The sequence below is a fragment of the Sus scrofa genome, chromosome X (genome assembly GCF_000003025.6).
Source record: "Sus scrofa isolate TJ Tabasco breed Duroc chromosome X, Sscrofa11.1, whole genome shotgun sequence".
NCBI classification, from domain to species: Eukaryota; Metazoa; Chordata; class Mammalia; order Artiodactyla; family Suidae; genus Sus; species Sus scrofa.
This window is the reverse complement of record NC_010461.5, coordinates 12,055,522-12,068,198: the sequence shown is the minus strand read 5'-3', so window position 1 is coordinate 12,068,198 and position 12,677 is coordinate 12,055,522. Positions and strand designations below refer to the sequence as shown.

Below are 12,677 nucleotides of genomic sequence, written 5' to 3'. Positions count from 1 at the left end.
GAGCAAGTGGCGAAGGGGACAGTAGGCGAGGGTGTACATCCCGCGAAGGCAGGCCACGGCCTCGCTTGAAATACCTGTCGCCTGGCTGGTGATGCCGGGGCGTTTTACCAAAGCGGGGGCCCCTCTGAGCGCTCTCAGAGGGAGGGTGTGCTTTCAGCATGCAATGTTCTGGGGCGTGGCGTTATTTGGAGGAAGAGGGGAGAGAAAGGAAGGGGAATAAAATGCTCAGGTATCACTGAGATCATTAGATAGGAGCATCTAAACGGAAACTCTGCGCGGCTGAGTCCCCGCTGGGCCACCACTACCCAGGCTTCCGGCTCAGGCGGGGCCCGTTTTCTGGGAGGGTGGCCCTGTCTCAGCGTTGAGGCGCAGCTCCAAGGCAGGGGGTCACGTCTGCGCGGCCGGACTGAAAGCTGGGGTTTACCTTTTCAGCTTTCTTACTTGCCACCAGTCAGGGCAGTCTTCTCTTGGAATATATCGCCTGTTGACATTTGACTGGGAGCCAGAGTTTTTCTTGGAGTCACTGTCACACTGGGCCAGAGTGGTACTTGAAGATGGTTCATCCATTTTGAAAATAGGAACTGCTCGAGGAATCTTCAGCTTTGGAGGACAAGAGATTTTAGTGTTTCACAGCGAGGCACGGATTCATGAACTGGGAACGAACAACTAAAAGATATTAGCTTTTAAAATTGAAGGGAGGGTGGGAAGGAGGAAGGAAGGAAGGAAGGAAGGAAGGAGTACCAAGTATTAACACAGACATGGAGCAAGTGGGACTCTCACACTGGCCGGCGGGAGTGGGAAGGAGTACGAGCACATCGGAACAGTGTTTGTAGAACCTTCTAAAGTTGGATGTGCCCATACCCTCTGGTCCAGAAAGGCAATATACACACCCAACAATGAAACCAAAAGACATAAAAGAATGTTCATATCAGAATTATTTCACTTGGATATAAACTGGAAACTACCTACATACCCACGAAGCGGATAGAATAACAAACATAATTGTGCCTGTGGTGGGCTAAATAATGTCCTCCCAAAGCTGTTCATGTCCCAGTCCCTGGAACCTGTGAATATGTCACCTGACCTGGTAAAAGAGGCTCTGCAGATAAGATTAAGCTAAGGATCTTGAAATGGGGAGATTTCCCCATAGTATTGGAGTGAGCCAGATATAATCATAAGACTGCTTATAAGAGGGAGGCAAGAAGGTCAGAGATTAGAGAGCAGATCTAAAGCTGGAAGCAGACATCAGAGAGGAAAGAGAATGCTACTGTTTTGGCTCTAAAGGTGGGAAAAGGGGCCAGGAGCCAGGGAATGTATGCAGCCTCCAGAAGCCGGAAAAGGTAAGGAAATAGATTTTTCCCTAAAGCTTTCTTAAAGGAACACACTGTGTAGTCCCATTTTAAACTTCTGACCTTAGAACTGTGAGAGAATAAATTTGTGTTTCTTTTTATTTTTTTGTCTTTTTATTTGGTCTTTTCTAGGGCTGCACCTTCGGCATATGGAGGTTCCCAGGCTAGGGGCCAAATCGGAGCTGTAGCCGCCGGCTTATACCAGAGCCACAGTGACTTGGGATCGGAGCTGAATCTACGACCTACACCACAGCTCATGGCAGCGCCAGATCTTAACCCACTGAGCGAGGCCAGGGATCGAACCCGCAACATCATGGTTCCTAGTCAGATTCGCTAACCACTGAGCCATGACAGGAACTCCAAATTTGTGTTTCTTTAAGCCACTAAATTTATGGTAATTTGTTACAGCAGCAATTAGAGACTAATACAGTGTTATATTTACACAATGGAATTCTATACGGCAGTGAGAATAAACTACAACCACATACTAAAATATGGGTGAATATCGTAAGAGAACAGACAATAAACAACTCTATATTTTATAATTCCATTTATCTTAAGGTCAAAGCCAGCCAAATAAACTATGCTGTTATAGGTCAGCCTAGTGATTGCCCTTGGGATGTTAGTGACCTTTCGGGAAGAGGAGGATGCCCCTGTGGGTTCTGTTTCTTAATCTGAGTGTAGGTTATATAAATGTAGTCACTTTGGGAAAATTCATTGCATTGAACACTTAGGATATGTGTACTTTTTTTATCTTTTTGGGGCCACACCCATGGCATAGGGAAGTTCCCAGGCTAGGGGTCAAATCGGAGCTGTAGCTGCAGGCCTACACCACAGCCACAGCAATGTGGGATCCGAGCCACGTCTGCGACCTACACCACAGCTCATGGCAATGCAGGATCCTTAACCCCCTGAGCAAGGCCAGGGATTGAACCCACATCCTCATAGATACTAGTCAGGTTCATTAACCACTGAGCCATGAGGGGAACTCCATGGATGTATATACTTTTCTAAATGAATGTTATACTTCATTAAAAATTCACATAAAATAATCTGAATTTAATTTTTTCATGCAGTATTTTGCTTTTTTTTCCCAGAGATTAGCATTCTAGACCTTTTAGTTATGTAGCGCACTGCTCTTCATGAGCTGTGAGGTGGTTCTTTCCAAAGATAAATGCAGTAGAAAGTTCCCTAAATAGAAATCTGAACAGAATGACCAGAGTGGAGATTTTAATTTTCCTTAGCTCAGTAAAGTCCTCTACTAAATACTCTGATGAAAAAAAGAAAAAAAAGAAAAAAAAAAAAGGAAAACATGCTTTTCACAAAGTCTTTTCTGATCCCTGATCCCTTAGGGTAGCTTATAATCAGAACAGACTTAGGAACTTTTGGCCACTGATTTCTCAAGGAATCCCTGGCCAGGGTCTAGATGCAGTGGTTTTGGGCTCCTAAATTATCCTCTACTCTTAGATTTGTTTAAAATAAACTTTATTGGAGTGTAATTTACATACCATAAAATTCATCCTTTATAAGTATAGAGTTCAATGAGTTTCAGTAAATTTATCAGATTGAGCCATCATCACACAATCCAGTCTCAGTACCTTTCCATCACTCCTATAAGATCATTCGTGCCCATTTGTGGTCAATCTCCCTTCCCATCCTGGCCCCAGATAACCACTTATCAACCTTTGCTTAGTCCAGACATTGCTCTTAGGTGCTTTATAGGGCTATAATTGTCAAGCTTCAGGACTGGAGCATATATCCAAGCCCCCCAAAAGCAATGTCACTGATGACAAAATGAAATAATTCTGTCACTTTCCTAGAGCTACCAGAATGAATTACTACACATTCAATGGTTAAAACAACAGAAATGTGTTCTCTCACAGCTCTGGAGGTGAAAAGTCCAACACGAAGGTGACAAATACCATATGATATCACTTTTATCTGGAATCTGATATACGGCACAAATGAACCTTTCCACAGAAAAGAAACTCATGGACTTGGAGAACAGATTTTGGTTGCCAAGAGGGTGGGGAAGGAGTGGGATGGACTGGGAGTCTGAGGCTAATAGATGCACACTATTGCATTTGGAATGGATAAGCAACGAGGTCCTGCTGTATAGCACTGGGAACTGTATCCAGTTACTTAGGATAGAACAGGATGGAGGATAATGTGAGAAAAAGAATTTGTATATATATATCTCTGGGTCACTGCTGTACAGTAGAAATGGACAGAACACTAAATCCACTATACTGGAAAAAAATAATGTGAGAAAACGAATGTGTGTATACACACACACACACTGCTGTACAGTAGAAATGGACAGAACACTGTAAATCCACTATAATGGAAAAAATAAAAATCATAAAATAAAATAAAAGCTCTCAGGGAGGGTCTTTGCTTGCCTCTTCCAGCTTCTGGTGGTTCTAGGCATTCTTGGCTTGTGGCATCATAACTCTAGTTTCTGCCTGGGTCTTTAAATGGCCCCCTCTGTGTATCTCTCTGTGTTCCCGCCTCTTCTTCTAAGACATCTGTCCTTGAATTCATGATCCATGCTAATCCATGATGACCTCATCTTGATCCTTATCTAATTACATCAACAAAGACCCTGTTTTCAAATAAGGTCACATTCTGAGGTCCTGGGTGGACGTAAGTCTTGGAGGACATGATTCAACCTATTACAGTAATGGATTTCTTTTTGTCTCTCATGTTGGCCTACAAAAATTATATGGTTTTTACTTGAATAGAGAGAAGTAAGTGCGTGGGCATGTGTGTAGGTTAAATAAGTACCCAAGACACCATGGGTAGATGGAGATGCTGCCTTACTTTTAGGTGAACTTCAGGAAAATACTGGGAGGTCATTTTATGTGTCCCCTGGCATTCGAGGAGGCTGACACCAGCCTGGGAAACCTAAAAGCAAGTTATGGCTTGGAACCCAAGAGAGCCGCACACAAAAATAGCCTGCACCGTGATAGCAAGCCACATACAGTTTTACTAAGAAGAGCAATCAAGGTTTTGTTTGTTTTCCTATAGGCCAACTCCGCCCTTGGGAGAGGGTTGGCTGGGAGCCATTTTGAAAGGAACTCTGCCCAAGATGAGTGAATGGATCCAGCAGAAATATGGGGGGCTAGAAACTCAAGAGCTAAGGGTCAAACATTTGCTCTGTCATGAAACTGCATTTGGATCCACACCCCATTGGGAAATGCACAGAAGTCTCCCGTATAATAAAGAATCAGCCTCAGAAAACTGTCTCATCCAGAAGCCACCACCACGAAATCATGATGGGACCAGCCCTGTATGACTGTCTCTTTTTCATGAGATTCTCCCCGCCTCCCCCGCTTCCTGGGCCTCAGCTCTGAAAGGGTCAGAGATCTCAGCCTCCCCATGACCTTTCCCTCAAAGCAGGCCGCCCTCTGATGCAGACTTGAGCTAAAGGAAGGGGAAAAGTTTTAGCTTGAAATGACGTTTGGAGTCGTGTGTTTATAACGTTGGATGGAACAATTTAGAGGCTGTTCTCATGACTACTAGTAATGGGGGAAAATGTATGTCATCTGAGGTGACTGGAAAACTATGGCATCCCATCCAGGGACAGAGAAGAAAGCCCACTGAGTGGCTTTGAAGGGACAGTGAAGGAAAAGAATTATGTTTTGCTTCTGCCCCATGGGTCCTGTTCCTTCACCAAGATGCTTACATGAGGCTGACTTAGCCATGCTGGGGGTAGGGGCGCAGTGTTGGTCAGTAATAGCTACCTGTTACACGTGGTGCCATCCTAAGGACTTCTCCCACATACAGCCCCCCCTTTTTTTTTTGCGATTACAGGTTAGAAAAAGGCCCAGTTATTAAGTGGAAAAACATGAAACAGTAAAACGGTTCTCTGTTTGAACTTATTATTTGATATTGCCGTGACTATTGGTGATAGCTCACGTCTGCTCTCTCTTTGCTGAGCATTTGAACAAAGCCCAGGGATTCTAGTCTTCACTTTGGCAGCTCTTGGTTGATTCAATATATCCTGACTATGAAAAAAACTGCAGTGTTGACTTACCACTCTGTCTGGGAAGTTGGGAGGAACTCTGTGTTTTTCTTCTTTGGGTGCAACGTGCAGATCAGCATCTGAAAAGTAAAGCCAAGTAATATCAGAAGAAACTTAAAGCAAAACACTGAACATCATGAATCAAATGAATGAACTAGCTTGTGTAAGCAATACTCCAGATTACGCGAATTTAGACACAGCATCTGGAGTGATTCTGTTCTTTTCCTGTGTGATACCCAACGCAAACACTACTTTACCACTGATTATCAATATCATCCCAAATGGATAAAAAAGTCAAGCTCCTCTAAATTCTATGAACTCTTAGTTTATACCACATCTCTACCTTGTATTTGAGATATCTAGTTTCATTGGGTATCTCTGATCCTAGGATTCAGAGTCCATGTCTTATTCCTCTTTGGCTCATGCAAGACGCTTATAAATAGCTGGTTTACACATGAGCAAACTTATCCCACGCTTTTTTCCCAGTTCTTATGATAATTTTTGTTGTTTCTTTCTACTAACACAGGTAGATGGATATGCGGACTTTGAGTGTGAAGCCATCATATGCCTTATAAGTGGGCTCACCATATGCTTGAATACACTTAGGCAGATATACGACACCACAGCTGCCTGTGAGCCATGACACCTCTCCTGTGTTCGGCCCTTGTCTTCAGAGGCTGGCAAAGAGCCTGTGGTGCTCGGGACACATGGCAGGTGCCATCCAGACAGAGCCCATGAAGACAATCATAAGGCAGTGCTCTGTCTGGCCTTTTTTCCTGCTCTTTCTCAGCGAGTTAGGGCAAGGTCAGAGCTGGAATTTGGGCGGTTGAGCAATAATGCCAACCATAGAGGGAATAACGGAGGTAAATGATTAATGCTGTGAGGAGACATTAAGCCTTGGCCCTTCACAGTGGAGGGAATGTCCATACACAAAACATTCTATATAGTTCCTTGCATCATTACAATTCATAAAGGGCAATGTAATCTAAGACGAATAAATATTAATTGTGTGGTCTAATCGAGATGGAAAACACAACGAATACTTAGTCACCGATTTTGTTGTAAAATTACCAGTAGAGACATTACCACGACTGTCAGGTGTCAACACTATGTTGAGATGAATTTGAATATGTCATATGTGTGTTACAGTTCATGAGTGTTTTCGTGCAGATGATCTCATTCAGTTCTTTAAAGTCATTATTATCCAAGCATATTTTGTCCAGGCTGGTAGAACTGTTACCAAGACAAGTTTTCCTTTTTATTTATCAACAACTTCATATTGCTCAATGATGATACACTTCTAAAATATATGACTGCTTCCTGTCAGTATCCTGGTGATGGAATGGGCCCCCATAGGGCACAAGCAGAAAACAACATAGTTCTTTCCCTCCATTAGCCCTTCAAAGGCACTCAGTGGGCTTTTTTCTTCCCTGCCCTGGATAAAGTCACAGGCAGATTCCCTTAGGAATACGACTCTGGATAGAATGGGATTGCACAGAAAGCAAACGCTACGCTACCTTCCCTGATGTTATTAAGAAATCAACAAACATGTACAGAATGGCAAACCATTTTAAATAAGAGCTTTGAAAACTTGGCCATCCATCATTTGGTATAAATGGTGATGAAAAGTGGTACTTAAATTTTATTTCTTGACATATTTTTTAAAAGAATGTTGAGTTTTTTTAGTTTATGATTTTAGTCTCTGAACCATGGTGACATGTTCACCGGACTCTACCCATTTGGGGTTTATCTTAGGAAGAAATATGGGAGGAAATGGCTCCTTGACGGATTTATGATTTCAATTTAAAAAGTATTTCTCGTGACATGAATGAATGGCTGATGTTAATGTAGTTGTTATTTTAAGGAACATGACTCAGTTGATCCTAGAATAAGATTTCATTTGCCAGATAGCATGTTCAAGGCTGGATACTCATGATGCCAACCAGTCTGGCACGTCTTGTGTTCTGGCATGTGGTGGGTTTGCTAATGGGCATTGTCCCCCTGGGGTCCAGCCCAACAGAAGGGTTACATTACATGCTTCCCAGAGAGTACATCCTGGGGCCGCTTTGCAGCTCTGCTGGCAGCACAGGAACTTGCCGTCCACGAAGAACCCACTGTGGTACTTGATCAGCAGGTGGGGGTTGCCCCTTATCTCTGGGGAGCAGGCAGGAAGAAAACGCAGCGTGAGCAAACGTTGGCCCAAGAGAAGAAACACATTCAGTAAGCGCTGTTATCATAAAACAATGAAAACCCCATTTTGCCAGCAACCAGGGTGAGAGCCAGTGGTTCCCGAAGCGTATAAGTCTTTCACTCCAAAGTTCAAAAGCCAAAAGGAAAAGCCTAGCCATGTTTGTAGTGAAAACAACACAGGAACTTATATCAGCCTTTAAAAAAGCCACTAGAAAATGCGTATACACGTCAACCTGTTGTTAGGATTTTAGGATAGGACTCGATCTTAGCAAGAAAAAAAAAGAAGTTTCTGATAAACATATACTCTTCCTCTTCTGCTTTTTATTTTGAAACATTTAAAACGTGCAGAGAAGTTGCGAGAATAGTGCACCGAATATCCCTATACCCTTCACCCTGATTCACTAACGTTTAACTGTTTGCCACATTTGCTTTATCTCTTTCTCTCTCTGTAGCACATATTATTTTATTAACGTTTTTATCATTGTTATGTTTTGCTTAACCATTTGAGAGTAAGTTGCAAATATCATGACCAGGATAATGTCATCCATAAATACTTGAGCATATAACTTCTGTTAACAAGGACATCTCGTTGAATAATCATAAAAGGATGATCAAATTCAAGAAATGCAATTCAAAACTAGTATGAGATACCACCTCACACCAGTCAGAATGGCCATCATTCATAAGTCCACAAATAACAAGTGCTGGAGCGGGTGTGGAGAAAAGGGAACCCTCCTGCACTGTTGGTGGGAATGGAAGCTGGTACAACCACTATGGAGAACAGTATGACGGTACCTTAGAAAACTATAAATAGAACTACCATATGACCGAGCAATCCCACTCTTGGGCATATATCCAGACAAAACTTTCCTTGAAAAAGACACATGCACCCACATGTTCATTGCAGCTCTATTCACAATAGCCAAGACATGGAAACGACCTAAATGTCCATAGACAGATGATTGGATTAGGAAGATGTGGTATATATACACATGGAATACTACTCAGCCATAAAAAAGAACAAAATAATGCCATTTGCAGCAACATGGATGGAACTAGAGACTCTCATTCTGAGTGAAATAAGTCAGAAAGACAAATACCATATGATATCACTGATATCTGGAATCTAGTATATGGCACAACTGAACCTTTCCACAGAAAAGAAAATCATGGACTTGGAGAATGGACTTGTGATTGCCTAGGGGTAGGGAGTGGGATGGACTGGGAGCTTGGGGTTAATAGATGCAAACTATTGCTTTTGGAATCGATTAGCAATGAGATCCTGCTGTGTAGCACTGAGAACTAGGTCTAGACACTTATGATGGAGCATGATAATGGGAGAAAAAAGAATGTATATGTGTAACTGGGTCCCCATGCTGTACAGTAGGAAAAGAATTGTATTGGGAAAATAACAATAACAAAAGAAATTTAACACTGATATCATACTCTTACTTAATATATATTTTATATTCAAGAGTTCCCAGTTATTCCAATAGTGCCCTTGGCTATTATTCACTTTTTCTGATCGAGGATCCAATCTAGAATCAAATACGGCATTTAGTTAGCTAGTTTTTCATCTAGAATAGTTCATCATGCCTTCTTTGTCTTTCATGACTTTTGACCCAGTTACACTGAAGAATAAATGGTTTATGGGCCACTTTTCTAGGAACATGCGTGGCTTTTCAAAAACCATGGGGAATAGAACAATGTTGAATCCAAAGAAGTGACTTTCTTTCTCTTCTTTCTTTCTTTCTTTCTTTCTTTCTTTCTTTCTTTCTTTCTTTCTTTCTTTCTTTCTTTCTTGTCTTTTTGCCTTTTCTAGGGCTGCACCCACGACATATGGAGGTTCCCAGGCTAGGGGTCAAATTGGAGCTGTAGCCACTGGCCTACACCACAGCCACAGCAACGCCGGATCCTTAACCCACTGAGCAAGGCCAGGGATCGAACCCGAAACCTCATGGCTCCTAGTCAGATTCGTTAACCACTGAGCCACGACGGGAGCTCCCAGAAGTGACATTCTAACCTTGGAGTATAATACTGTGTCTGCAGCCGGTGAGCCTCTCTCTCAATACAGCAGAGGAACCTACATGTAGTCCTAGAAGAGAATAGTTCAAAAGGCATCTCCAGGCAGAGAGGGTTGGTGCTACGTGTGATGCCAACTCTTTCCTTGATTTCATGTCCATTTTGAGGTTTCCTTATTTTGATCCCAGGAAAACTCTGCTCCTCCTCTACAACCCTGGCTCAAAGAAGTGTTTGGGGAATAGTAATAACAGCTTTGCGGGGTCACTGGGAGGAGATGAGGTGATGTGTGTAAAGCGTCTGGCACAGTATTTGGCTCAGAGCAGGTGCTCAGTCAACAGGGGGCTTTAGTGATAGTGTTCCCTCAGTTTAACTCAACTCAACTTAGGTGAAAATGCTGGCATAAAAAAGTACTGAATATTAGTGAGAATTAAAGGGAAACTGTTACAGAAGTCACAAAAAGATTGTAAAACAGAGTTCCCGTCGTGGCTCGGTGATTAACAAACCCGACTAGGGTCCATGAGGATGCGGGTTTGATCCTGGCCTCGCTCAGTGGGTTAGGGATCCGGCGTTGCTGTGAGCTGTGGTCTAGGTTTCAGATGCGGCTCGGATCCTGTGTTGCTGTGGCTGTGGTGTAGACCGGCAGCAGTAGCTCCGATTTGACCCCTAGCCTGCGAACCTCCATATGCCGCGGTGCGGCCCTGAAAAGACCACACACACACACACACACACACACACACACACACACACACACACAAATTGTAAAACACTAGTTTCTGACCTTTGTCCCAAAAGGTCATTGCAGTTCCTTGCACACATTACTTGCATTCCTGCTCTCTAAGCTCCTACTACAAGGATTAACTCATTGTTTTCCAGCCAAGTCCCAAAGTCCACATTGCAACACTCTCGCCGTCTGATAATGACCGTAGGAGGAGCTCATACACTCACGTATGTATAGGACTCGACTTCTACATCTTTTGCTTCACTTACACTGTCTCATTTCACCTGCTCCCCAACCTCGGGGGTAGCTATCATTATCATGGCTCGTCCAGAGGTAGGAAAACAGGTGCAGAAAGGTGGTGTAACTTGCTCACGTTCTCACATCTAGTCATAGCATATTTGCAACCCAGCCCGGAGCCTTTTCTGCTCTATTCCAATGCACGGATGCCAGCTGTCCTGCCAAACGCCCTTTGGTTTTAATTTTTGGAAAGCAGAGCACACCGTATTCACATGTGGTCAGCTGAACTCGGAGCCATGGTAGCTGACACTCCTTAGAAGTCCCCGCTGAATCTGCCCAAATCCAATGCAGGTTACCATCTGGAAAATTCTACGTCTCCACTGTCCACCTCACTTTCTACTGCCAGAGCCAAATAATGGACACACAAACATGGGGGCTGGGGGGGGGGCGCATGATAGTGCAGTGAAACCTCACAGGGAGGGGATTTCAGTGAGGGAAGCTTTTTGTTCTCCTGTGGCAGGTTGGCTGGCCAACCTGACAGCTGATCGCTGTCTTCCAGCAGAGAGGCTGGAAAAGCCAGACACTGTCTTCCCCCTTCCTCGCATATAGAGATGGCCGTGAGCCACAGTTCTGGCCAAGGAGACGTGAGCAGCAGTGGGCAGAGGGGCTTGTGGGAAAGCACAGCGCCTTTCCGGGAGCCTCTAAGGGAGGCAGAGCAGAAATCTAGACGCCAGCGTTCCTACTGACTTCTCCGAGCGGCTTCGCCAGTTCCGGGCTTGCTTACCTTTGGACTCGGAAGAGCTGCAAACATGTATTTGTTTCGGCAACTGTTCGATGTCTTTTTACCTGCACCCCAAAGCAATGCTCAGTGATACCAGTGGCTTCCTGTGCACACGGCAGCCCTGCTGCTAGGGTCTCTGTCGCTTCCGAGGGGCCACGAGATTCACTTGGGCTTCTCTCTCTGCTCTCCTTTTCTGTGCCACGGGCCTTCCCATGAACTGCCCAGGCCCATCCAAACTTGCCTACCATGTCCGCTTCCAGAAAGCCCCACAAAGGACCCTAGTGCATGACAAATAGCTGCACACAGGAGGTATCTACCCAGCGACTGCCACTGGCAAATCTCCCCAAAGGAGCCTGAATGGGAAGCAGCCTCTTCGAGCTCCTCCTGGAGGCCCCCGTGTAATACAGAGGTTCATGTTCATGTGCTGGAGACTTTAATATATTTACAAATCACTCATTTGTGGCCCGTGACCGCTCTAGGGACAAAGAAATATGATCTCGCCTTTTACAGGTTGGGAACTGAGGCCCAGGGACATTAGATGGCTTTATGAGATGACACAAAGAAGGAAGACTTGGACGCAGGTTTGGCTGCTGCTGAGCAGGATGCCCTTCTCACTCACACAGGCTGGCACCACGTGGGGGAGGCTTTCCTCCTTCCTGGACCACTTGACCCGACGAGCCTGCAGAATAGGTTGCTAAACCCTCTCATACAAGGGGAAAAATAAGCCCTACGCCTCAAAGTAAAGCAGGTGGTTGTCTAAGTGGTGTAGTTTGAGGTGTAGTGAGAAAGAGCCCGCATCTAAAACGTAAATGAAATAAAATCTTCCCCTACCTGGGAGCGTAATATGTGAAATTCCACCCACAGAGTAACTCGTGTGAGTTAAATATCGTCCTTACCCCCTTACTCATCTTTAAAATAAAAATATCGTGGGGAGAAACATCATAGTGCCAAATTACTAATAATTGTCTCTTTTCTACCAAAGGTGGTCCCCAGGGCAGCCTAAGAATCACTGAACAAATGTTTCAGTAAATCCAGTTTTGCCTAGCATTCCTACCGTACTGTTTGAAAAGTTGGGTTCGGGTAATTGAGTTTTGTGTTCTCCATAATTATGTAGCTGACATGGGCCATGTCTATTTAACTTCACTTATCTGAATCATGGAAACTGGAACTGTCAAGACGATTACCTAAGAAAATGGTTTATAACTACTTGACATAGTAGCTGGCAAATGCTAAGTGCTTACTAAGTATTAGATAACATTTTCTGTCAACATCCCAAGTACAGTCGCTAGAGGACCTGACACAACCCCTTGAGGTCCTAGACTTTGCTCTGATAAAGGCAGGCGCAGTGGGTGG

The 12,677-nt window shown here is 44.0% G+C and overlaps 1 protein-coding gene across 4 annotated transcripts in view; it reads right to left on the bottom strand.

The window, feature by feature from the left end:
* The window catches only part of BMX (BMX non-receptor tyrosine kinase), a 51,933-nt gene that overhangs the window by 27,844 nt on the left and 11,412 nt on the right, over positions 1 to 12,677 (bottom strand). For all 4 annotated transcript variants that reach the window (XM_021080136.1, XM_005673449.3, XM_021080135.1 and 1 more), the window contains 3 exons: positions 7,411 to 7,530; positions 5,389 to 5,456; positions 425 to 600 (listed from right to left, as the gene is read on the bottom strand). In XM_021080136.1, the coding sequence (XP_020935795.1) occupies positions 425 to 600; positions 5,389 to 5,456; positions 7,411 to 7,530 (364 nt within the window). The remainder of the gene's footprint in view (positions 1 to 424; positions 601 to 5,388; positions 5,457 to 7,410; positions 7,531 to 12,677) is intronic.